At 42.6% G+C, this 27,119-nt stretch overlaps 1 protein-coding gene across 2 annotated transcripts in view; it reads right to left on the bottom strand.

Annotated features, from left to right (window-relative positions):
* pwp2h (PWP2 small subunit processome component) overlaps nucleotides 1-27,119 on the bottom strand; it is an 81,352-nt gene that overhangs the window by 35,324 nt on the left and 18,909 nt on the right. The window contains exons 6-14 of one of the 2 annotated variants that reach the window (XM_039694954.2): nucleotides 26,912-27,047; nucleotides 25,873-26,144; nucleotides 25,370-25,513; nucleotides 24,726-24,796; nucleotides 24,505-24,641; nucleotides 24,286-24,434; nucleotides 23,589-23,736; nucleotides 14,358-14,508; nucleotides 14,070-14,250 (exon numbers count right to left, since the gene is read on the bottom strand). In XM_039694954.2, the coding sequence (XP_039550888.1) occupies nucleotides 14,070-14,250; nucleotides 14,358-14,508; nucleotides 23,589-23,736; nucleotides 24,286-24,434; nucleotides 24,505-24,641; nucleotides 24,726-24,796; nucleotides 25,370-25,513; nucleotides 25,873-26,144; nucleotides 26,912-27,047 (1,389 nt within the window). The remainder of the gene's footprint in view (nucleotides 1-14,069; nucleotides 14,251-14,357; nucleotides 14,509-23,588; nucleotides 23,737-24,285; nucleotides 24,435-24,504; nucleotides 24,642-24,725; nucleotides 24,797-25,369; nucleotides 25,514-25,872; nucleotides 26,145-26,911; nucleotides 27,048-27,119) is intronic. The other variant, XM_089132271.1, reaches the window with a different exon arrangement.

Here is a 27,119-nt window from a genome sequence, read left to right as displayed (position 1 = left end):
GGCGTTTAGGCTTGGAGTGAGGGGGCAGGAATGGCAGCTCCATAGAAATTAACTTATGGTCAGATAAGCCAAGATCATGCACTTGCAGGTTGATGGAAACAGAATCAGTGATGACCAGATCAAGAGTATGCCCTCTGGAGTGTGTTGGAACGTCAACATGCTGTGTGAGATTCAGACAGTCTAATAATTGTAAAAATTTAGCAGCTGAGTGACAAGCAGGGGTGTCAACGTGAATATTCATGTCTCCAAGTATTAAAAGATTGGCAGATGTAGGACCAAGTGTTGTGAGTAGATCGTGCATCTCATCAATAAAGGCTGAGTTTGGTTTGGGTGGGCGGTAGATAAGTAATATTGTCATCGGAAAAGGGGGTTTGCATTTGAGAGCTAAGCATTCAAATGAGGAAAACTCAGGTAGTGGCAAGGCAGACAGTTTAAATTTAGTTTGATGTATTATCACAAGACCACCACCACGCCCCGTGCTGCGAGCTTTCTGCAGGTAGGTGTAAGCAGAGGGACAGGCTTCATTTATGGCAGAATAAACCTCTGGCTGATGCCAAGTTTCAGTGAGGCACATGAAGTCAGTCCGATTTTCCAAGATGTGATCATGTATGAAGCTTGCTTTTCCTGTCAATGATTGTGTGTTTAAGAGTTCTATTTTTATGTTTGAAGAATTTGTGATTTTCTGCACGGGTCTGAGCAGGCTGTGATCCACACCTGGTTTTCTGTCCCACTCAGTGTGCCTCACGGTGTTTCCAAGGACACTAGACTAAACAGTAACAGCGCTCTGATGACGTAACAATGGTGCGACGTTGCGCTCAGCTGACCAGATAGATGTAATGGAAGATGACCGAGTGTATAGAAACTTTCTGCGGGAACTTCTGTGGATGTAACGTGGTCTGCGTATGAGTCCAGATTGTTTGATGGCTGAGATGCATACTGGAGCGGAGTAGGTGTTATATTTGAGCAGTTGCAGATTGGAGTATGTCAGCATCGTTCGTGCCGATCGCGTTGAATGTTCACCTGATGATTGCCGTTTGCCACAAGCTGGCGGCGGCACAGAGATAGAAGCTGGGCAGGTGATCAGAGGCAAAAAAATGGCAAACCTCACCGAAACAGCTGAAGGGGCTGTCCGGGACAACAGCACTCACAGTGGGAGCTAGAAAGCATAGGGATTGTCCAGGTCGGTGCCTCTATTTGCAAGAGGACGGTTTGCTGTAAGCCAGAGTGAGCGAGGAAAGTAGCAGGTAAGCTACATAATCATTCAAATCCAATGGAAAAACCGTGAAATAAGGTCTAAAAACAAGTAGATACTTCTCCCAATGATAGCTACATAAACATATAAGCCAGAACTCGAAAATAAAAATCTAAAATCTAGGGTTTAAAAAGAAAAATCTACTACCTAAAATCAGCCGAAGTAAGGAGCCGAAGTAAGGAGCAGAAGCGGCGAACAGTCAGCGCCAGCGTCCTCTGTCCTTAGAGCCATCTAAGTCCTTAGACCTCTGTCCTTAGACCTGTCCTTAATACAACGTATAAAAAAACTGGACGCTTTGAATGTTCCTAGAAATTTCTGAAATAACATTTTTATAACTTAATGGGATTGTTAAAGGGCATATTGCAGGTTAGAGGACTCAACGAGTCAATGCATAGAAAAACAATGTAGGAACTAGAACTACTTTAAAATATACGTATAAACACGCTACAGAAGCTTCTGCAGTCGTTTTTGTGAGAAAATTTTACTTCCGCGTCTGAAAATGGGCGTGGCGGGCGTGACGCACTGAGCGGGAGAGCCTTCGATTCACACAACAGGAAAACAATGAATTGCATGACATTTCGGACGCTGAGGAAATACTCGTATGACGGATCAAGCCATAAAGTTATGAGCCTGCTATGCTAAAGAGATCAGGGACAGGCCAGGATAATGTCAGACAGAATGGTCAGAGAAAAATTGACCTGTGATGTGAGGAGAACCAGTGGATAACAGGACAGGTGCCTTTTAGGTGAGAGACGTGCTTATAGTATACACGTTCGCTAACGATATACACTGTGCTCACAATATTGTACAGATTATTATGATCCTATAACAGGCCAGCAGACATTAGTATGTTTAGGGTAGATTTATATACTATTAAATGTATAAAAACTTTACTTGAGAATATTTCTATACTAAAAGCATAGGCTATACTCAGGTAAATTTTTAATACATATTTTTCACCTAGGTTATAACATAAACAGAACATTAAAGATTTGAGTATTTAAACAACCAATTTTGTTTTTCAATTACAAGTTCTATTTAGGGCATGACATGACTAAGTTACCTATATAACACTATTTGATGCCATATTGGTAGTATACGACGATCAATATTCTTGCTTCGGCATACATTTTGAACTCCATCATATTGCCGGGATGATAATCATTTGATCTGAAGTGAACGCTACACACGAACGCGTTTTCCGAGCCGATGCAGAAGAGAAATCACGTCTCTTCACCTGCTCAAACCGCACCAGGAACGAAAGATAGGCTATATAGCACCGTCACTTTTATTGTAATGGAAACTTGTGGACTCGATCTTGAAGTCCTGACAGGCTGGAGTTTTTGCAATCTCCACAAACACAATAATTTACCATGACGATGATAAATAAAAAATGCAAAAACTAACGAAAGCACACTGACTGACGAGCGCTCTCACTGAACACCAGCCTGCTCTCCACTGAGCCGAGGCTGCGGCTCCCTGATATGGCATCAAATAACGCGATGTTGGAAAAAAAAGCCGTTTTTACTAGCAGTCCAAGAAACGCTCACTTTATCTTCTAAATTAGTGCCCTTATGTTGTTTTAAAACATTTTAAATCCTGCATTAACTTTTCATATGGTATTTTCATACAAGGTTATCTATAAATTTAGATTTTTTTTTTACCTGCAATATGCTCTTTAACCTAAAATTGTTATCTGAGGAAGAGGAGAGATTCATGATTGCACTGAACACGTTTTATGTGCAGGATTCTCTGTGCGAGCCCAGAGAAAATAGACCTATTCTTACAAGAGCAGCGTGTATCTGAGAGCATGCGTGACGCATTATATTCCGCGCGCGAGCAGAGAGATTCATGCTCACGCATTGTATTGATGTACTTTTGCACTACAACAGTGTGCTCTCGACATTTGACAGGAAAATAACGTCATAGTTCTTTTACGAGAGGTTCTCTCGTATTGCGTAAGCTAGATTACGCTACGGGAAAGATTCATCTTTTCTGAGATATTGAAGATATTATGATAAATGAATATCTGAGATATTATCCTAATTTTTGTATCCATTGTCAACGCAGTGCAGCAGCTGCAGACCATGAGCGGGCTAGTTAGCGAGCTCATTGGTTGCTCTGTGGCAAACTGCTGCAGCCTATGGGCGAACTCGCCTGAACTCGCGACCAATGAGAGGCGGACACGGCGTCATTGCATCATAGCCCGCCAGAAAGAGCATGGCCAGCGTGTATAAAAAATGCGGTTCGCAGGCTGCTTCCCTGAATTTAATCTCTTCAGCGAAGCTCTTCGCATCTCTGATCAACAGAAGATCACCGTTGAGGGGCATCTTAGCAAGCATGGACAGTGACTGAAGAAGCCGGCCGTCTTCGCCATCTTCAGCCTTCCTGCGAGCTACACCATCCGGTCGATGTATCCTTTTTAGAGCATAAGTCCCAAGTGAACTTCACAAAAGAGCAAACGAGTGTCTTTTTAAAGATGCCTCGCACCTCCTGCGGCTCATGCCGCACCCCTCACAGCGCCGGAGACCGCCTTCTCTTCTGCGCTCTCTGCCTGGGACTGGAACACGCAGAGCTCTCTCTCGCCGACGGCGGATGCAACCTCTGCGAAAAGATTCTGTTGACGACCCTATCTTACGTTGTAAGATAGCTACCCCGCCCCCCGTGCATACGCTTCACCGGCAAATAGGTTAATAGTGTGTTAGTTACGCCAAGGCCGGATCAGTTCGCTACTATAACGCCCTCTTATCTGCTCGTGCTATTAAGCTTGTGTTTTTACCCCTGTGGCTCAGTGGTGAAACAAAGCTTCGCGCCAGAGACCCGTGTTCGATTCCGGCTCTCGCAGACAATTTTATGCAGCATCATCTTTCTTACTTGCAGAAAGCGGCCACACTCTCCTGCACATGCGTCAGCGCCGACATGAGAAACGAGTGTGTTTTTTAGCCCGCCGAGGCCGGCCAAGCACCCATCTCTCAAACTTTCTCACTCCTTGTTCAAGCGGCCAGAAATATTGCAGCAACAAGCCTGTCATAATATGCACGCCCACAAACAAATGCCGACATACAAAGCTTGACGCTCTAATCTGTTCAAGTGTAGTAGGTGCCCACTAACGAAACCGAAACGAAAAACCGCGATACTGAACTCACGATTCGAATCGCGATACTGTCATTGCGTATTGAACACGCCCTGTCCCGTCCCCTGCTACCCCGGCCCAGCCCAGCCCAATGGACCTCATGTCTTCTGTGTACAGTACACAACGAATTCAGTTTTGTAGTTAACCACCATTAACACCAAATAACAAGCTCCGTGTTTTGTTACTTTCGATAATAAGCAAGGTGTCATCTTTCAAATTCTGTCTATTTGAGGCCATCCTTAAAAATATTTTGGTTTGCAGTAACAGCAATTTTTTTTTTAAAAAGGGTCGGTAGGTAGGTCTATATTTTTTTTTTCCAGGATTCAGTGTAAAAAAAAAGTAAAATTTTGGTCATGGTGATCATGAATTTTTTTTTTTTTTTTTTTTAATTGCATACTGTGACGTCACTGACTGGGTCTTCAAACTGTGCATCCACCACTAGGTGTTATTGCAACCTACAACCGGTTACGTTTTTAGGCCAGTCACAAAATGAATAAATATCTACTGTATTTGTTATGCAGCAGTGTGCAGGCTTTTTTCCCCCAAATACATGAGATATAAGCAAAAACAAGTACAAACACATGGTGAAACAAAGAATACAATTAAACAAAGATACAAATTAGCCTATATACACAGTGCTTTAATTTCAGAAAGGTCTAAAATTAGCTACTTTTCAGTGTGTTGCGCTGTCTGAAAAGAAATTTAATTTAGTAAATCAAATGTAAAATGACACTGCATGGTTTATCATAGTTATATTAATGCTTATTAAAGTTTAAGTTAATAATTCAAGAGCTGCGAGTGATTTTTCTCTGCCTTTTGTTGTGTTTGATTCCCATTACTGGCTCAATCGTCACATGTTTATTAGACTACTGCCCCTTTAAGACCGAGTCCGAGTGCGGATCTAACAGATGACTGATGCACCACCATATCCTCCCAACTATTCACATCCATTTAAGACATAAACTGTGTTTAAATGAATCTCAGAGCAGGTCATTTTAGATTTTATGTATATTTGATAGTTTAGCTGCGCACATGAAGCCCAAAATGAGGCTATAGCCTACTTTTCTTGTCCCGTTGCAGTGCATTTCGGAGCACGCATCACCTTGTGAACAGCGTCTCTTGCGCAGACTTTTGTGCTTTTAATAGCTCTTTTAATGATTGAACCCGTACTCAGTTTAGCAACAGTACAGACTGCATTTTACAACAATTACCGATCGTGCTGATTCTGACGGTACGTTTGGGTTTTAGGAAGAAATGACAGCGCAACGCTGTGAAGGGAAGGAAGTTACGCTAGACAGAATGCGTCTGTAATGGTTTCATCTCAAATATCTTCTTTTTATAATCTTTGAAAGCGGAAATCTAAAATACAATTAGAATAATATCCCAGATCTAAAGAGTAGGTAACCACGTTCTGTCCTCATTGTCACTCATTAAGCAGGGCTGTCATGTTGTTCGCGCTGTGGCTCCGGGTGAGAGATCGCTCTCTCTCTTCTGGACTGGGAATAGCAAAATTGCATCAGACAAATTGTTTAATATTATTATTATATATAGAAATGGTTGATATTCAGCCCATTTAATACCGGGTTTACCAAGCGGGAACACTGAATGAAACGAAGCGAACGTATAAGCCTTATAGACAGTGTGACACGGGTAAACCAATCGTGTAAACATAATCAGATGACTATGACGCCACGGGTTTTTATTTAAAAGAAAGAACGTAGCCTACGTTTGTAGACATAAGCAACTTTCACAATACTAACTAAAATATCATTTTATGGAATTTGAATTAGTCGTTTGAAGAGTAAAAAAAAAATCGGTCGGTCTGAACGCAAGTTACAACCGGCAAGTCGGTCGGACTTAAAGGGAAAAAAAATAAAAAATTGGGTCGGCCCTAAATTGACAGGGTCGGTCGGGTTACGGCAAACAAGAATATTTTTAAGGGTGGCCTGATCATGAAATTCAAATGAAAGCAATAAATGGCGTTTTGGCGCTCTTTGATGTGGTGTGACAGATTGCTGTAGTCCTACTAGGCTCGTCATCTCAAGCGGTGGCAGAATTCATTACAGAATTCCTCAGTTACAGAATGGACACCTGAAGGTATGTTGAGAAATATTAATATACTTACTGAAAGGCATCATAACTCGTGTAATCGCTCAGTGTTTCAGCCGCGGAAGACGTAAATAAAACAGCACAGCTTTAGCTTGTCACTAGCATTATATTTACCTCAGAAGGCAAGTGATTCAGTGTCCACAACTTCCTATAAATGAACTCTTGCATTAAATAAATGCACTATGTAAGCCTGTATATTATATTTTACTTAACCTGTTAATGATATCTTGATAATTTAATGTAGGCCTATGTTTAAAATATCTTTCATGAAAATGACAACTGTGTAAATTAGAGTAAAAACACAAGTTAAATGTAAAAACTGCCTTGTTCAGTTCACATGTTTTCATACAATGTGTTGTGTTGATTATTATATCTAAAAAAATAAATAGCATCTGAATTTAGGTTAAAAGTCTAGGCTACAACCTTTAATGTTAATGTGCGGCTCCCTATATAGTTTACAGCATTAGCAGATTTTTTTTTAATCCTTGTGAAATGTTTAATTGTAATTGAGTTAATTTAAAGAAAAAGACCATTTTTTCATTAAAAACCACCTTAAAAAAAAAAAAAGAAGCCATTTTAGCTTTCTAAATCAAACCGAATCCAACCGAGAAGTCAAAACCGTGGGAAAACCGAACCGTCGGTTTTGTGTATCGTAGGGTTGTGCCGATAGACGATGGTATCGTGTATCGACGATAGTCTGACATATCGCCGATGGCAGATGCCTTTGACGATATCAATACGGTAATTGGCTCGTTTTACCATAATGTATTAAATTATTATTATTAGGCCTATTATTATTATTATAAAGCTATTATTGTTATTAAATGAATATTAGGAACTACAATCAATTTGCCTTGCCTAAATTTACAACGACATCACCTCATAACAATTGCAACAACACACGCACTAATGAGGACTCCTCTAAGAGAATGTTTTTAAAACAGACTAAAAAACATCCCACATCAAAATTTAATTGCAAGGTGATCCATTCACAAATTATCAAGTGTGCTCGTTTTAACAGACGCAAAATTCAATTTCCTACAGATCCAAGATGAAAACGGCATCGTTGTTCGTCAGTATTTGTTTCCGTAACACATTAACAAAACGTTTAATGACACTATCACTAAAAACAATACAATTACTAAATAGTATTAATAATAATATCACTAAAATAGTATTATAGTTACCGTTATCATCGTCGTCTCTGAGGGAACGCGGCGTTAATGCAGATGCCGAAAGCAGTCCGTTTTTACTTTCACTTTCAGAGATCGAGCGCGTTTACATGCGACGACGTTCTTAACCCGATTATGTTGAATAAACTTGACAATGCATGTGGTCATGTAAACGTTTCCTTTATCAGAGTCAAGTCATAAGTATAAGTATAAACCGATCGACTCAGCTAGACGTTTGGCCCTCGCTCTTGTTTCTCCCGGCATTTAAAACACATTAACCCGCGTACTTCGTGCTTACTGAAGTGCGCATGTGAAGTGCGCAGAGAGCGCACTGGTAGGGGGACACATATCGCAAACTCCGACTCTTTCTGACCCAAGAAATTATTAAAACGTGTTTTCATCTCGTGCAGAAATAGGCCCTAGTCAAAATGCTGCATGTAACGGCATGAGGATAGGCTAATGTGTCCGTAAATTTCCCGTATACAAACAAAAGGATTAGGATCTCTTTTTTTTACCTCACTATACCAGGAAATAACCTGATCCTATTAATAAACACTCCACCTTTGCTAGCAAAATAGAAAAAAGATTCTCGTATATAAAACGAAGTAGGCTAATAAAACAAGCAAATTAATGAGTAGGCTAAATAATCAAGTTAATAATCAAATGTTAGCCCCGCCCCCTCAAGATACTATCGTGTATCGCCGATCTCACAGGCTGACGATAGGACGATATGAAAATGGAGCATATCGCCCAACACTAGTGTATCGTTACACCCACACCCCTGTGCTCACCCCTACAAAAACACAGCATTCCCGTGTCTCACAGAGCCCACTCTTATAGCTGGCTATGCCGCTAGGGTGTAATCTGTAGCAGGTGTGCCCACGTCTGTGCTCACATCTTCAATCTGCCCGCTCTATTACACGGCCAAGTCACGCGCATCACTAGTGCAGCCTCTTCAGGCTATAAATAGTCTCGTGCCTGCTTGCAGCGCTCGCGTTTTCTAACACGCACTTTGCACGCAAGCAGCCTCGTATCAGGCATATAAGTCTCGTGCCCGCTCGCAGAGCTCACGCTTATTAATGAGCACTTCTCACACAGCGCCGCGCGCATCACAAGGTGCAATCTCTTCTAGGCTATAAATAGGTCGTGCCCACTTGTAAGGGCTCACGCCTACTGACTTGCACTTCACACACAGTGCCCCCTGTCAGTCCCCTTCTCACAGGCTACTGCAGTAGTGAAATTAGCAGCCTACGAGCCGGTAGCACTACCCTCTCGCCTGCACACAAACCCAGAGAAAGCTCATAAGTGCATAATGTCTGGTTCAAGCCAAACATGCTATAAGTGTAGTATATGTGCCCACAGTTCAGTGTTCACCCCTACACACAAGCACCACACTCCCCGTGTCTGTCAGAGCCCACTCCCATATAGCGGGCATAGCCCGCTCAAGTGTCAGAGTTCATAAACCGTGTTCAGCAACTAGCCGCTTCTTTTCAGATGAACACCCTCATGCCTCTGAAAACTTCAGAGTGCGCTGGGTTACATGGCCTCAGCCTCCGCAGTTCTCCAGCTGGGTTTACTGCGCCTGCTCCAACTCTGGCTAAAAACCCGCGCGACTCGCCGGGCGTGGGCCACAGGCCGCTAGCTGATCAAAGTAATACCTGCCTGTAAGAAAAACCTGTATTTCAGCTCTGCAGCCCTGGACGGTCACCGAATGGTATCAGCGTGGAGTGACTATGGGAGCTGTTTCTCACCGAAAAGTTGTCGACAGACGTGTCCAACACAGGTTGGGGCGCGGTCTGCTCGGGCTCGAGCCCTTTTTTGGTCTTTGGTCAGTTCAGGAGAAGTTCCTTCACATAAATTGTCTGGAAATGATAGCGGTCGAGAACGCGCTCACGCGCTTCCTCCCGCTCATTCAGGGTCATCGCGTCCTGGTCCACTCAGACAATAGGTCTGTGGTATCCTACCTAAACCGTCAGGGCGGAGTCAGATCCAGGAACCTCTTCCGTCTGACAGAACACATACTAACATGGTCCCAGTGCCATCTGCGCTCACTGAGATGCATGGCTGGCCACTTGAACGACGGCAGGAAACTACACTGCGACCAAAATGGTCGCATATGCAACCTTTTGAAATCCCATTGCGACCCTAAATCCCATTGCGGCCACTTGAACGATGGCAGGGAACTACACCGCGACCAAAATGGTCGCATATGCGACCTTTTGAAATCCTATTGCGACCCTAATTTTTAATGGGTCGCAAATGTATCACTGACTATTTTGACGGGTCTGTTTTTTTAGTTTCTTTCGGGTTGTATTTAATCTTCTAAAACCTGTCGGATCATCCGCTTTTTGTCCCGCCAAAGCCTTTTTTGATCGTCGTGTGTTGTAGAGTAGAATGACTGATGCGTTTGACAGGGCGCAAACGAGCAGAATGAGAGAGAGAGAGAGAGAGAGAGAGCGTGCCCCGGCCGCGCGCGCACTCATGTCTTCACACAACACAAGCGCCGTCTTGCTCTCTTTCTCTCTCTCTCCCTCGTGCATATTATTCAAAATAAATGGACATGATAGTAAAAGGTTTGTGTCTTTATAATAGCCATGCTAATCACAATCATATAGGCTACCATCTGGGCCTGCATGGCGGCAGGAAAAAGACGCAGATGTAAGACACCGTGTTTCTACCTTACGATGATTTTGGTACACCAAAGGTAGATTTGAGCTCGAGTTCGGCTGATAAACTCTGCCATGAGCTAACTAATTATATTGCTAGCGCTGATATTGACATCGACTAACGTTATTTGATCACTAGCAGTTTTTTAGACTAGTTTTTTTTTTGCTGTGTAGGCTGAATCGTAATCGGGTGATTCGCGTCTAGACACCTGATTGGCTAATACTACACACTGAAGATAAATTAAATAATGTTTTATTAAATAATTACTAAAAAATATCCCTCTCTTCATCCCACACCCCAAACATGACATACAAAATGTTGCGGAACAGAAACAACAACCAGAGATATATTTATAAGCGATCATTTTATTGTCATCACAGTTTGCCAACAGTCCCGCGTCCAAGATTCTACATTGATGAAAAAAGAAAATCAAATTTGTTTTAAATGGTAATTATTTTATACGGAAATCATTTATTTATAATTCAGATGAGAATAAAGTTAGGGTTAACTAAAATTAAGGAAAACAAATATATTGATCTGAAATATAGCAAATTAATTTTACATTCATTCAAGTACAATTACCAAACATATATCAAGGACATTTTGTCTTTTTATTAATTTAATTAATAAACTAATTTTATAAAACTATTGTCAGTGCACTACAAATAAACTGGTTCTATGCCTTTATTAATAAAACTTAAACAACCTAAAAATACAAGGCTTAAGAGATTTATAAAAATGCCTTCTGCATTTTTGTTTTGCTTTTCACTCCATTGTACCGAAATCGTACCGAACCGTCTGAATGTCTGAACCAAGGTATGAACCCAAACGTGAATTCTGTGCCGTTCCACCCCTAATGCAGAACAGTTTCATTATTATTCATTCCTATCCAGAGAGCGGCTTACTATAAATAATTTGTGCAACCAAACCATGTTTTGCGCCAGTAACTGAAAAAGTTAGTAGCGCAAGTGCCACCAGTGGAAAAGGTTAGTGTATTTCCCTGGACGGCCAAGACAGACTGTCCAGGGACAACATTCCCCCAGGGGAATGGTCCCTGCACGCTCAAACAGTCCAGATGTTGTAACGAATATTCAGCAGAGCAGAGATAGACCTCTTCGCGTCAGAAGAGAACGCTCACTGCCCAGTATTTTTCTCGACGAGTGAGGACACGCTGCCCCAGGACTGGCCCAGCCACCCGCTATATGCCTTCCCTCCCACGCTCAAAGTCTAAGTGGCGGCCGTTGCAGCGTTCGCTGAACCCCGGCACGGCCAGTCACTGGGTAAAGATGAGCTGGTCATCCGCTTCCTCAGGGGAGCTAGAAGGATGAGCCCCCATTGCCCCCTGTCAGTTCCTATCTGGGATCTTTCTATAGTTCTCGAAGCTATGAAAACCCCTCCTTTCGAACCGCTTCACTACGTGAACTTGAAATACCTTTCACTTAAAACCGTTTTCCTGACTGCTCTGTCATCAGTTAAAAGTGTGGGTGACCTTCACGCGTTTTCTGTTAGCGCTGCGTGTCTCGAGTTCGGACCTAATGACTTTAAAGTCGTTTTAAAGCCTAGGTTATGTCCCCAAAGTGATTGGTACCCCGTTCAGGGCTCAAGTCATTTCTCTATCGGCTCTGCCAGCATCCGATAGCGAATGTGATGCCAATCTCCTCTGCCCAGTTCGAGCGCTGAGATTGTATACCACATGCGCTGCCTATTTCAGACAATCTGAGCAGATTTTCGTTTTGTTTGGTGGGCACACTAAAGGTCTAGCCGCCTCGAAACAGACACTGTCCAGATGGATAGTTGATGTTATTGCAGCCGCATACACATCAAAAAAGACCTGCCATGCCCTCTGGGCATTAGGGCTCATTCCAATAGAGGCATGGCCTCGTCGTGGGCATGTTCCAGTGGGATTTCCATTCACGACATATGTGTGGCAACGGGATGGGCACAGTGTTGTGCAGCAAATGAAATACATCGGTATGGTGGTATATTAAAAATTAATATCATAACAAAAATATACACCAGTTTTTGGTATGAACCGGTATACCACCCAGCACTAATATATGCAATCTATTCTACTTTGCGGCAATCTTGAAGATTTATAAATTTAGTTTTTTTTAAGCAAAGAGGCCAAGCCTTGACATATCAACCTTATGTTGGTCACACGTATTCACATGATAGAGATTTGCAGGTGAAAATTCACTAGGGTTCGGTACCGAAACTCGGTGCCAATAGGGAACCGGTTCTGACGTAAACAGACGAATTAGAATGAACATTTCAGTGTCTGATTTCGATGCCTGAGTCTGTGGTATGAGGCACACACACGCAGTCTCTCACTGTCTCCCTCTCCGACGTGCATGCACTATACGGTTTATTGAAGCACTGTCTGATCTGTCTTGCACGTGCGCTCTTGCTCGCTCGCTCTAGATTCCGGGAGATTTGAACTAATTTGCGATCATCCGGGAGCCGTTATCAATATGCGGGAGACTCCCGGAACGTCTGCTGATAGCGAGGAGATTAAACACACGTGAAATGTACACATGAAATGTTTGGCTGCATTTCACGTGTAAAATTACGCATCAGAATAACGATTGTCTATGGATATAGAAGAATCACCATTCGCGCCGCGTTGACGCTCACGTCGTCATATTATATTAGCGCGCGCATCATCTGCTCCTCAGAGTTCTCTGCCGAAAAAGGAAGCTTGTCGGCAGCACGAGATATTTGGCAGCGAACGCGGCGTCTCGTTCCCTATTCAGAGAACATGGGTTACACAGAGACGTTCTCTTTCATATACTCAAATCTGCATATAAGACGCAGTGGGAACGAAATATCAAACTGGCTAAGAGCTTAACTAGTAAATGACAAGATAACTTAGCCTACATGACTAGTTAAAGCAGGCAAAACATGGAAACCTGTAGCCATGTCGATATTATATTACCCTGGTAGTAATCTCTATTAATCTCCAGTATAATTACATTGTTTAATATAATATTGTTTTATTTGATATTATGTAAATATGAACTTTTATTTTATATTGGTTTATTTATTATTACCATATGTTACTTGTATTTATAGTCTAAGTTAATATTGTGTCCAGTTTGGCCCTGTAAATAAAGGGGTATTATTATTTTTGACAAAGTGTGTGCGGTTTCGTTTTCTACCGTTTCAAGAACTGTTTAGGCACCGGAACCATTTAAAACAATACCGAGTAGGTACTGGTATCGGATAAAACCCAACCGGTACCCAACCCTAGAGTTCACCAAAGTCACTTTCATTTATATAGCGCTTTTAACAATATAGATTGTTTCAAAGCAGCTTTACAGTGGTAATAGGAAATTAAAGTAACAGATTGTTTAGGCTTAACAACAGCTCAAGAATAAAGTTATTGTTCAGCAGTTAATTTTGATTGATTCACTTCCGACCCTACGATCATTAGTTAAGTTAGGGGCCTTTAACACGACACCATTCTAACAGAAAACCCTTAATGCGATCTGGCCGCTTATTTGCACAAAACAGTGCCTGGTGGCTCAACCAAACTTGAATTTTGGAACGCGGCGTAATTCACCATTTTGCATTTTCTGTCTCCTGCATTCACATACATATAAATGGAAGTCAATGGAATAAATGTGTAATATGACCTTCCCTTTAGATCACCAAAGATTTAAACCCCTAGAATACTGAATGAAAGAATAGCATTTTGGAGATCATTTCCAAGCCCATCTGCTACTGTCTGACTTACTTTCCCTTGGCAGACTGTTTAGCAGTGATCTTGTCTGTCTCTTTACGTCCCATCTGAAGGTCATGGCGGCCAACAACACAGCCAGTCTGTCCTCCAGTCTGAGGGTTCCAGAATGTGATCTCACCATCCAGACAGGCCACTGCCAACTCTTGACCATCAGGACGATAAGTTACAGCCAATCCTGAATGAGCACAGGTGCAAGACATCTTTAAATAACTTTTCTTTCCAATCCACCTTCTCTATTTCTATATGAATAGTTTCACATCAACGGTCACTTTGTGAACTTGCCATCAGAGTTGAGCCACAGGGTCTCTTTGGTCTGCCAGCTGTCTAGCATGTCCCACAGTCGGACAGTTTTGTCCCATGACACACTGGCAAGAACAGACTGGACTGGGCTGAAGCACAAGTTGCTGACCGGACCCTCATGACCACTGAGCACCTGCACCAGCAATAAAGTTGAGTTACAAAGGACTGAATTACACTTCAACTGCAAAGTGATGAAAATTCTAGGCCTAAAAAGAAAATTATGGACCCACTGGGCGAAAAAACTTAAGGCCCCGATATACTTCAAGTGAATTTGAACAATGAATTACAGTGATTTCAATAGGGGTGGGCGATATGGCAAAAATATATCACGCTTTTTTTTTAGGAAAATCACGATCACGATTCTTTTTCAAGTTGGTTTTAATATTTTGCAAGTGGCTGTTTATTACAGCCAAACTAATGTGCCTATGTTATAAACAAAGCCTTAGGTAACAAAAGAAAAAAGAAAGACATGCATTTAGGCCAGTTGTGAAGATAAAAATCTTTGTCATTATTTTCTTTGTTATTAAAATATAACACAAGATAAACATTACACAAATTAATATTCAAATTAAATAAATAGTGCTTTATTTTTTCAGATGCAGTAGGTGTATTTAGCAGTAGCATTGAAGAAAGTTATTAAATTAACAAATATGAAATTAAAACACTACATAGTACTTCACTGAATAAATTATTGATTCTTATTAAAGCTACTATTAAAGTTCTCAGTCAGTGAGTGATTTTCTCCTTGTTAACACTAAAGGGATAGTTCCCTCAAAAATGAAAATGGTCTTAATTTACTCTCTCAAGATGTTTTAAACCCGAATAAGTTTCTTTCTTCTGTTGAAAATAAAAGTTATTTTGAATAATGTGGGTAACCGAACAAGTGCTGGTCCCCCTATAGTTTTTTATAGGTTCTCTCCTGGAAGTTAATGGGGACCAGCAACTGTTTGGTTACCCACATTAAAAAAAATCGTCTTTTGTGTTCAGCACAAGAAAGAAATTAATACAGGTTTGGAACAAGATTAGAGTGAGTAAATAATGACAGATTTTTTTTTTGTGTGAACTATCCCTTTAAGGACAAGTGGCAGTAGGCTACTATTTATTCCTGTCGCTTTTAGACCAGCACGCAACGCGTTTAATATAGACGCATATTACACCAGATATTCTCTCAAATGTTTGCTTTCACTTTAGACATAGCCTGTTTATGTAAACATTTTGTGTATTTAACAGTATTAGCATAATAAGACTCGAAAGATAACTTAGTCCAGTATTCAGGCGCTGTTTGACAGGTTTCTAGTTCCTGTGAGCGTTGGGTGTATGTGCTCAGGAAAGCGCACGTTAGAACAGCGCATCAGCGCGTGAATTAAATGTTTAACCGGCAAGGCTTATGCAAATAATGAACTTTTGTGAATTGCAGTGTCCCGTACCTATTCATTAACGTGTGATGTGTAGGCTACATCGCGTTGTACAGTTGAGACGGCGCCAGAACTGAACTGATAGAATGCACTGTACCACGATACTACGATATTTCTTCAAAAGCAGATCGTGGAGACATTTTAATCGTCCACGAATAAAAATAGTCATATCGCACACCCCTAGATGTCAATTCAAATAAAAATATGTTTATTAATAAACCAGTGTTTTCGGTGTCATTCTTGACTGAAAAGATGAAGTTGAGATGCTGACTCGCCACTTCGCAGTATTGTGAACGCGCCTATGGAGTAATGCACTTCATACAGATATTAGGCTATAGAATCTGTTTCTTTTAGTTTTGAATTGTTGTTCATGCTTCATTTCATTTACGAGACAAGTTCCAGTTCATGTCATGAGCAATGCAAGTTATATCATGCCAGCGCACCCATGTCCTGATTATATTGTCTGCTAGCCTATATTTGCTTCTTATTTATTAAATCCAGGTAACTGGTTGATGAAACATTGATTACAATTAAAGTCCCTGTAAAGTCAAAATTAAGTATGTGTTCTGAGTCTGTCATACCACAGAAAAATGTGATATTAGCCACCGAGCCAAATTTGAATGATAAAAAAAGCCGGCAAGTACATAAAATAAGCTATCAAAATCTTGAAAAAATCAGCAGTTATCGCTGTTCTCAAACGCTGGCGGCGTGTCTGCTGGCTGCGCTGAAACCACGCCCACTCGCGGGAAAGCTGTCGACGGTGATATTAGCTGATACTGCTTTTGGGACAGGAAGATGAACGCTGAGGCGGAAGATAGTCGTTTCGGCCCCGTTCACCAGGAGCATCGGATTATCAGTGATTGCCAGTTGTCTTTGAGGAAAGTTTATAAAACGATCCTGTGTAAAATGATCACTACAGAGGCGGGTGTTGCTGTCGGTGATCCTCAGTTCTTCATCAAGGTTGGCTCTACACAAAATTAATCCACCTCTTCTTGATGTGATCGCCTTTTAGGAAATTTAAATAAAGACACCGATCTGTTTTGTACATGATCGCATCCAGGTAGTATTTCCTTGTCAAAGGCATAGCAAGCTAGCAAACTGTAGACTGTTGTAACTAATAGTACTGACAGTAACTTGCGATTGAGCGGTGAATACAAATGTGCTCAATTGTTAGGGGAGAGATCAGCCCGTCTATGGATCAGCCAATGTGCGTCATCAAGTTGGGGCCGTGTCCACGAGCTCTTGGGCTCCAGTGCGTCATCGAGCCCTGTTTTAGCCCCACCCAAAAAATCAGTAAAATAGCAAAGGTGAAAAACTGGTCTAACTCTGTATTTCAGAACTTCACAGTTCACAGTCTTTGTAATATGTTTTAGCAATACATTTGTAACATTAATAATGTGTTTAGAATTTTTTTGTTGAATTACCTTTACAACATTTTTTTGTTGAATTACCTTTGAACTGCCACCTTAAAGTGGTGGAAGGGTTTGAGTACCCGAATGACCCTAGGAGCTATGTTGTCTGGGGCTATATGCCCCTGGTAGGGTCTCCCAAGGCAAACAGGTCCTAGGCGACGGGTCAGACTAAGAGCGGTTCAAAAACCCCTTATGACGGAAGTATATACAAGGACCGTGACGTCACCCGGTATGGCGCAGCCGGGGCCCCACCCTGGAGCCAGGCCCGGGGCTGGGGCTCGTATGCGAGCGCCTGGTGGCCGGGCCTCTCCCCACGGGGTCCGGCCGGGCTCAGCCCGAAGAAGCGACGTGGGACCGTCTTCCCGTGGGCTCACCACCTGCAGGAGGAGCCGTAAGGGGCCGGTGCAGGGAGGATTGGGCGGCAGTCGAAGGCAGGGGCCTCGGCGACCCGATCCCTGGACACGGAATCTAGCATTAGGGACGTGGAATGTCACCTCACTGCCGGGGAAGGAGCCCGAGATTGTGCGTGAGGTTGAGAGGTTCCGACTAGAGATAGTCGGAATCACCTCTACGCATGGCTTGGGTTCTGGAACCTCACTCCTTGAGAGAGGATCGACTCTCCACCACTCTGGAATTGCCCATAGTGAGAGGCGGCGGGCTGGTGTGGGTTTGCTTATAGCCCCCCAGCTCAGCCGCCATGTGCTGGAGTTTACCCCGGTGAACGAGAGGGTCGTTTCTCTGCGCCTACGGGTCGGGGATAGGTCACTCACTGTCGTTTGTGCCTACGGGCCAAACGGCAGTGCAGAGTACCCGGCCTTCTTGGAGTCTCTGGGAGGGGTGCTGGAAAGTGCCCCGACTGGGGACTCCGTTGTTCTACTGGGGGACTTCAATGCTCACGTGGGTAACGACAGTGACACCTGGAGGGGCATGATTGGGAGGAACGGCCCCCCCGACCTGAACCCGAGCGGTGTTCAGTTATTGGACTTCTGTGCTAGTTACAGTTTGTCCATAACGAACACCATGTTCAAGCATAAGGGTGTCTACCAGTGCACGTGGCACCAGGACGCCCTAGGTCGTAGGTCGATGATCGACTTTGTGGTCGTTTCATCTGACCTGCGGCCGTATGTCTTGGACACTCGGGTGAAGAGAGGGGCGGAGCTGTCAACTGATCACCACCTGGTTGTGAGTTGGATCCGATGGCGGGGGAGGAGGCTGGACGGACTCGGCAGACCCAAGCGTACTGTAAGGGTTTGCTGGGAACATTTGGCCGAATCTCCTGTCAGAAAGATCTTCAACTCTCACCTCCAGCAGAGCTACGACCAGATCCCGAGGGAGGCTGGAGATATTGAGTCTGAGTGGACCATTTTCTCCACCTCCATTGTCGAAGCGGCTGCTCTGAGCTGTGGCCGTAAGGTCTCCGGTGCCTGTCGAGGCGGCAATCCTCAAACCCGGTGGTGGACACCGGAAATAAAGGATGCCGTCAAGCTGAAGGAGTCCTACCGGGCCTGGTTGGCTCGTGGGACTCCGGAGGCAGCTGACAGGTACCGGCAGGCCAAGCGGACTGCGGCCCGGGTGGTCGTGGAGGCAAAACTCGGGCCTGGGAGGAGTTCGGTGAGGCCATGGAGAAGGACTATCGGCTGGCCTCGAAGAGATTCTGGCAAACTGTCCGGCGCCTCAGGAGAGGGAAACAGTCCCCTACCAATGCTGTTTACAGTAGGGGTGGGCGGCTGTTGACCTCGACTGGGGATGTCGTCGGGCGGTGGAAGGAATACTTCGAGGACCTCCTCAATCCCGCCGTCACGTCTTCCATTGAGGAAGCAGAGGCTGAGGGCTCAGGGGTGGACTCGTACATCACCCTAGCTGAGGTCACCGAGGTAGTCAAGAAACTCCTCGGTGGCAAGGCACCGGGGGTGGATGAGATCCGCCCTGAATACCTCAAGTCTCTGGATGCTGTGGGGCTGTCTTGGTTGACACACCTTTGCAGCATCGCGTGGCGGTCGGGGACAGTGCCTCTGGGATGGCAGACCGGGGTGGCGGTTCCTCTTTTTAAGAAGGGGGACCGGAGGGTGTGTTCCAACTATAGGGGGATCACACTTCTCAGCCTCCCTGGGAAAGTCTATGCCAGGGTACTGGAGAGGAGAATACGGCCGGAGGAACAGTGCGGTTTTCGTCCTGGCCGTGGAACACTGGACCAACTCTATACTCTCTACAGGGTGCTGGAGGGTTCATGGGAGTTTGCCCAACCACTCCACATTTGCTTTGTGGATTTGGAGAAGGCATTCGACTGTGTCCCCCGAGGCGGCCTGTGGAGGGTGCTCCGGGAATATGGGGTCCGGGGTCCTTTGCTAAGGGCTGTCCGGTCCCTATATGACCGAAGCAGGAGCTTGGTTCGCATTGCCGGTAGTCAGTCAGACTTCTTCCCGGTGCATGTTGGACTCCGGCAGGGCTGCCCTTTGTCACCGGTTCTGTTCATAATTTTTATGGACAGAATTTCTAGGCGCAGCCAGGGGCCGGAGGGTGTCAGGTTTGGGGACCACACGATTTCGTCTCTGCTCTTCGCGGATGATGTTGTCGTGTTGGCCCCTTCATACCAGGACCTTCAGCGTGCACTGGGACGGTTTGCAGCCGAGTGTGAAGCGGCTGGGATGAAAATAAGCACCTCCAAATCCGAGGCCATGGTCCTCAGCCGGAAAAGGGTGGCTTGCCCACTTCAGGTTGGTGGAGAGATCCTTCCTCAAGTGGAGGAGTTTAAGTATCTTGGGGTTTTGTTCACGAGTGAGGGAAGGATGGAACGGGAGATTAACAGACGGATCGGTGCAGCTTCAGCAGTAATGCGGTCGATGTACCGGTCTGTTGTGGTGAAGAAGGAGCTGAGCCGTAAGGCAAAGCTCTCGATTTACCGGTCAATCTACGTTCCTACTCTCACCTATGGTCATGAGCTTTGGGTCATGACCGAAAGGACAAGATCCCGGATACAGGCGGCTGAAATGAGCTTTCTCCGCAGGGTGGCTGGGCGATCCCTTAGAGATAGGGTGAGAAGCTCGGTCACTCGGGAGGAGCTCAGAGTAGAGCCGCTGCTCCTCCACATCGAGAGGGGTCAGCCGAGGTGGCTCGGGCATCTGTTCCGGATGCCTCCTGGTCGCCTTCCTGGGGAGGTGTTCCGGGCACGTCCCACTGGGCGGAGGCCCTGAGGAAGACCTAGGACACGCTGGAGAGACTATGTCTCCCAGCTGGCCTGGGAACGCCTCGGTATCCCCCCAGAAGAGCTGGAGGAAGTGTCTAGGGAGAGGGAAGTCTGGGCATCTCTGCTTAGACTGCTGCCCCCACGACCCGGCCCCGGATGAGCGGAAGAAGATGGTATGGTATGGTATGGTACCTTTACAGGGACTTTAAGATAGCCTGGATGCCAGCCCGAACTCCGCCCACAACATTTTTTGGTCGGGAAGTTCGGTCTGGACTCGATCCATTGAGGAGTAATTATACTCAGTCAAAAAATGATCGGGTCAATCAAATTGCCAGGGCGGGCTTTATACGATGATGGACAGATGATCTGCAGGGACGTAATCATCACGTTATCAAAGAGCGCTTGTCAAAGATGACTGCAGCTGGAGAATTGAGATGTATAGATTCCGCTGTCGCGTCTTTTGTAAAATAAATCGACAGCGCATTCATTTTAATAGACAAACAGAGCACTGCAATCAAGGCATTTGTCGATCGGAAAGATATTTTTGGCGTCCTTCCTACATGAATCGGGAAAAGTGTAACTTATCAGCTGGCTCTGACGGACGTTAAGAAGATGGGACATAATGAAAAGCCTGTGGTCGTTGTGGTTTCTCCTTTGGTGGCGTAAGAAGAAGTAAGTAAAAGAAGCAACACTTGTTATTTAACTTCTAAAATAAATAAAGTTAGGCTACGTTCTGTATTTGAAAACTGCGCTATGCAAAGGAGTTGACTTACTGCGTTGCTCTGATTGGTTGTAGGTCTACCGACTATCCAATTGAGTGCAGAGGTTTTTTTTTCCTGGTTCGGTTACGACACGCCTCATAATCAAAGCCCAATGGAGGAGTTTCAGACTCATATTCTCTCTTGAATATGAGTATGACGAAGTCAGGCTAACTTTAAGATACAATTTATAGAAAACGATTCACTTTAAAGGCTTTATACAAATAGTTGTTCACTTTGAAATTAATTTGATATATTTTAGCTTACCTCAAGGGCATCCAAGATGTAGGCGTCTTTGTTTCCACAGTATTTTCAATTTTGATATTTTTCGGTCAAACCTTGTCTGTCAGTCATATAACGGAGGTTTAGGGGGTCCTCCTTCGGTTCACCTCAAAGAGCATGGACAAAGAAGTCAAAATTAAACATGATTGAATAACTTGTAAATGTAAGTACACATTGATGGCCTAAACACAAAACGAGTGGTTTGTGTGAGAAAACGAACAGTATTTATATCGTTTTTACCTCGTGTAAACACAGCCATTTCAAACTGATCTGACTGCACGGGCGTTTCGGTCTGCACATGCACCGAAGAAATCACTTGCGCGCCTACGTCACTCTTTGTTTATACAGAGATTTCGGAAGTTTTACCTTTCACTAAACATGTTTAGATATACAGGAAATCGCAATGGAAGACGATTTCGGTATATCTAAATATGTTTAGTAAATGGTAAAACTTCCGAAATCCATGTAAATATTGAGTGACGTCACACGCAAGCGATCACTTCCGGCAGAACATTGAACATGATTCAGTTCGGTTCAGTTGGACATTGCACAACTGATTCAGATCACTTGGACATGACTGTGATTACAAGAGGTAAAAACGATATAAATACTGTGCGTTTTCTCACACAAACCAGTCGTTTCATGTCTTAGGCCATCAACGTGTACTTACATTTACGAGTCATTAAATCATGTTTAATTTTGACTTCTCTGTGCATCCTCTTTGACGTGGACCCCCATACCTGCATTATATGACTGGCAGACAACAACGGTTTGACTGAAAAATGTCAAAATTGAAAATACTGTGGAAACAAAGACACCTACTTCTTGGATGCCCTTGAGGTAAGCTAAAACATATCAAAAATGAATTTCAAAGTGAACTATCCCTTTAATGTGGTCAAAATTAGGTCTCCCGATATATTGTGCATCGTATTAAACTTATGTATGCAGTTCACTTTTCATAATCAACATAGATTAAATTAAAAAAATAACATTTAAACAAATATTAAACTAAATACATTTCTTTAATGGCTACAACATGTATAATAGGCCTACAATAAGAGAAATGTAATGTCGAAGTGGAACATTACAGGGGTGCATTTTTTGAATAGCCATAATAATCAAATAATTCCCATCGATCGTCGAATATTATTTTTGCTTTAAATCCCCATCCCTACAAAATGTCTTAATCAGACAACAGACCAGCACCATAGCATTCGAAAGAAAGCATAGGCCTAAATAAATAAAATAAAAATACATTCAAGTAAATAATAAATAAAGGAATACAAGAGGCTCAGTAGTTTCTGCCGCATTATATAATATTATAATAAAAGCAGATCGGCATTTGTTGATGCTGTTACGTGACTGTCTTGACTAGTCGACATGTGGGGTGATGACATCGTTTCACAAAATATGCGGATTGGCCGCACACACGAAAACGCAAGGGTGTCGTTTTCAGATTTATCCATCCTGGGACCCGATTTAAAAAAAAAAAAAAAAAAAAAAAAAAAGGAGGTTTCAGTGTCCCAAAACACTGGATTATTCTGGACGAAACGTCAATACGGCAAAATATTTGTACACATACAGCTAAACGAGTCTCAGTGTGAACAGGGCCTTATAGTAGAAAATGAAGTTGTACTTCTGATGAAATGAAAGACACTATTTATCGTGTTTAATATGGTAAAGATGCATGATTAAGCAATCTATTGTATACATTCCTATATAAATAAACATCACGTGAATTGCAGAGATTTTCACGATGTTCTGAACAGACGCTATTCTTAATGCTTTATTTTAAAAAATTCTTGCTGTTTTCTCAAATTTGTTGCATTTATTATGTTAGAGAACAAAGCGCACATCATATATTTACATTTTCATCTAAACTCTGCTCTCAGCAGTGTGGGAGGCGTCAGATGTTCGCTAACAGTATATCACTGCTCACATATTTCAAACTTCTTTTTACCCCAAGCGAAGAACGAACAAGAACTTTGCTGCAAGTATATCAGGGCCTTATTTCAAACCTAATGTTTAGCGAACCAATAACTTCAGTATCATTTCTATTTTTACAACACTTAAAGAAAAAAAAGCTGTAGGGAGAAGAAAAAAGGATATTACATAATGCATTTGTCAGACAAGAAAAGAGCACACTTTTTAAGCAGTCTGACCTCTAACAGTCGTCCAGTCTGCATGGACCAAAGGAAGATCTCAAAGGAGTCCTGAGAACCTGCACACACCAACTCCCCACTACTGTCCACTGCCAGAGAGGAGAACTGGGCTGGTCGTGGTGATGTCATAGTACGGAAGTTCCGGTACCTGAGAGAACAGAGTTCAGCACCATTTTTTAATTCATTCGATCCACCCATAAAACCATCCCTATGCAATCTGCAAGTTATTTTTGTTTTCACAAAAATTCTGAGTGTATCTCCCGACGCTTAAAGAGTGGTCCACTTTTGACTCAAAATGGATTTAACTCAATTTCAAACATAGGACTAATAACAAAGACAGACTTATTTATCCGTTATGCACCATAATGATTCCTTTACCGAATCTTTTTGTTTAGCCAAAACCTGAAAATAAAGTTTAATCAATTCATTATTCAACTTTATTTAATAATAAACACTCATGGGGTGGTGATGGCGCAGTGGATAAGACACATGCCTTTGGTGTAAGAGACCCGGGTTCGAATCCACTGTGAGACACCAATGTGTCCCTGAGCAAGACACTTAACCCCTAGTTGTCATAATGTGACATTGTTTATAAGCCGTTTATTGACTTCTTTCTACAGTTGAAAACTGAGTGAATTACAGGACGAGGAGACATGATACATTTCACATACATTTCACAAAATGAATAACATGATACCTGTGCAGGTCAAATGCTCTAACAGTGCCATCTAGTGAAGCGCTGACCACCACAAAGCCACTGGAGGTGAAGGCAACATTGGTGACACAGCTGGAGTGTTCAGTGAACGTCACAAAACAGAGGCCACTGTTGTTGTTCCACACTTTTACCTGGAAAGTAGCAGTTTAAATTAATCTCTCACTTATTCTCTCAATAAAAACCTAGCGTTAGAAGACTCACCTTCCCATCATCCCCTCCAGTAACAAGATACTGACCATCAGGTGAATAAGCCAAAGAGTTCATGTTGTTGAAGTGTCCTTGCTGTTTGAACACATAGGACTCACTCTGCCATTCCCAAACCAGCAGCTGGCTAAGACCTTTATCATAGAACAGAAGCAAGAAATTATAGCAAAGTTTAGCACACTGTTGTTAAGAAAAAGACCTGGTTGTAAGAATAGTACCTGAACAACCAAAGCCAATCCAGTCACCAGTGGGGTTCATAGCAATGGTAGAAATCCTCTGATCTGAAATACTAGATGTGTATTCAATAAACAGCATGGAATAAATTCACAGCGATGTAGTCACAAACAATAGTGATTGAGACTGAAGATAGATGAAAATCAAAACACAAAGAAGGTTGAAGCTTGGTAAAAATGCTGAGATCTTCAATTTTTAAATTCTTAAAACCTCAAGATCTTTTACTTTAAAAGAAATATAACTTTATATTAAGATGTCCTCGTAAGGCTCCACACAACAATGTGAACCGTGCAGTCGGATTCACAAAAATGAAAACTTCTTTTAAAAAAAAAAATAAAAGCTCAAAAAATAAAAAAATAAACAGAAATTAACTGCACAGTTTGGGCTCTGTTATTCATTTTTAAAATGCATATTCTTGTAACATACCAAGTTAGAAGGTTCCCTGAATAATTTACAACATTAGCTGAAATATCATTGTTTTTCTAAATGCAAGTAAAAAGGGCATATCATAACTGAAATATGCCCATAAAACAATTCAAATAGAGAGCTTAACCGCAATTGCATTTAAAAAAATAACAGCCCAACTGGACATATAATTTGACAAATATTCACTTGAAATATGGCAAACCTGAGTGAGTGAATGAGGTCAAATTCTGGCAGCTCATGCAGGTGGAAAGCTCCAGATGCGAAGCCAGTCACAAGAATGTGTGTTTTCTTGTGAAAGGCAGCCGCTGTCAAATTGTTGAAATCCCCTTCCTTGTTAAAATAGTGTCTGTTGCAATATTAGAAACACATCTTTGCATGTTATTATAGACACATGAGAGCTTTTTCCATGCGTAACAGTCAGTTTAAAGGCCTGTTCAGAACAATCAGTTTAAAGGCCTGTTCAGACCAACGCAAATGTTCAATATGAAAATTCAGCCCAGTTGTCGCATGCAATTTGTCTGTTCAGAATAATCACTCTTTGACAGTAGTGGTGCTTACGGAAGCAGAAACCACCGTTCATTCAAATTAAAATGCTTTTCGCACCTTATTTTTGCATAACATTAATCTGGGTGTGAACAGGCCTTAAGAATTGACCAATAGATTGAAGAGATAAGGATAGTTTGAGAGAGAAAAACTGATACTCACTTGCTCCTCAGTGAATAGTGAACATTTTTGATGCCTTCCACCTCTTTGGGTGTTTCTGTGCTTCCTTTAATCACATCTCCTCTGGTCTCACCATCCTCGCCTACAATTTCCACAATATCATCATCTTCTTTTTCCTCCCCTACTTCATCCCTGCTTTTTTTCTCCTCCCACATCTTCTTTCTTTCAGAGTATTTTGGCCCCTTCCGTAAGCCCCCGAGCTCAGTGTCACTTTCCCATACACACAAAGTGCCCTCCTGGCTCACTGTGTACATCTGTAAAAACAAGTGAAAATCAGCTTAAAGGTGCCACATTTAAGCACAGGCATGTCATTAGAGCACAGCTAAAACAAAGATCCTTTCAAACTCAGTCACTCATGACACTAACAGAAAGCTTTCAATGACTAGGTTGGTTATAAACTAAAGGTTTGCATTATTGATGATAAAAGAAAAATCCTTGCACATGCAATTCCATATTGAGACTGATCAAGTCCTATTAAAAGCTAGCAAATGAGCTGATTAACTGAACAAGATATACCACACTGAAAAATGTGGAGCAGAAACTATTTTCACTTAATTGTTAGTTAAATTTCACAAATAATTACAAAGATGATAATCCGTTTTTTTACAGTCTACACCAGGGTTTCTTGAGTGGGTCAGGTCAAATGAGGGTAGTTATGATGTGTAGCTTATAAAATTCAAAAGTATTACTTTGAAAGACAGACAGTACATGCAATTTTCTGAAAAAAAGATTCAGATTTTAATTTTTTTCCTAAATAACAGTTAAAATAGAACCACTTCCCAAATCAACTGGTAGGTTCTGTTTGGAAAAAAAAAGTCTAGCTTTGTAATATCGCAATGTTGCAGAACATCTTGCAATGGCAGAAAAATGCAATGAATAAAACAATCTATTTTGACTTTTTCATATTTAATAAAACAGCATGTTGCAAAATACTCTTGACACGATAAAACCATAACAAAGGGCTGCTAGGTGATTTACCCATGTGCTACACAAATGCAGCAGACACTTTATACAAACTTACATCCAAGCTATCCTTCTCAAAGAAACAGCCTACTATGATGTCCTTATGACCACCAAGCGAGTAGTAGATGAGATTCGCCCATCTTTCTGCTCCAAAGATCCAAGTGGTCATGTCCTTGCTTCCAACAGCAAAGCACCTGGTTATCAGCAAAGGAGAGTGAGAGTGTAACTGGTTACACAGTGGTAAAATACAGTCCAAGAATTGTTTG

Source organism: Pimephales promelas, chromosome 6 (genome assembly GCF_988280905.1).
Source record: "Pimephales promelas chromosome 6, fPimPro1.hap1.1, whole genome shotgun sequence".
Classification (NCBI taxonomy): Eukaryota; Metazoa; Chordata; class Actinopteri; order Cypriniformes; family Leuciscidae; genus Pimephales; species Pimephales promelas.
Note: the sequence above shows the minus strand (reverse complement) of the source record. Positions and strands in the feature narration are given on the sequence as shown.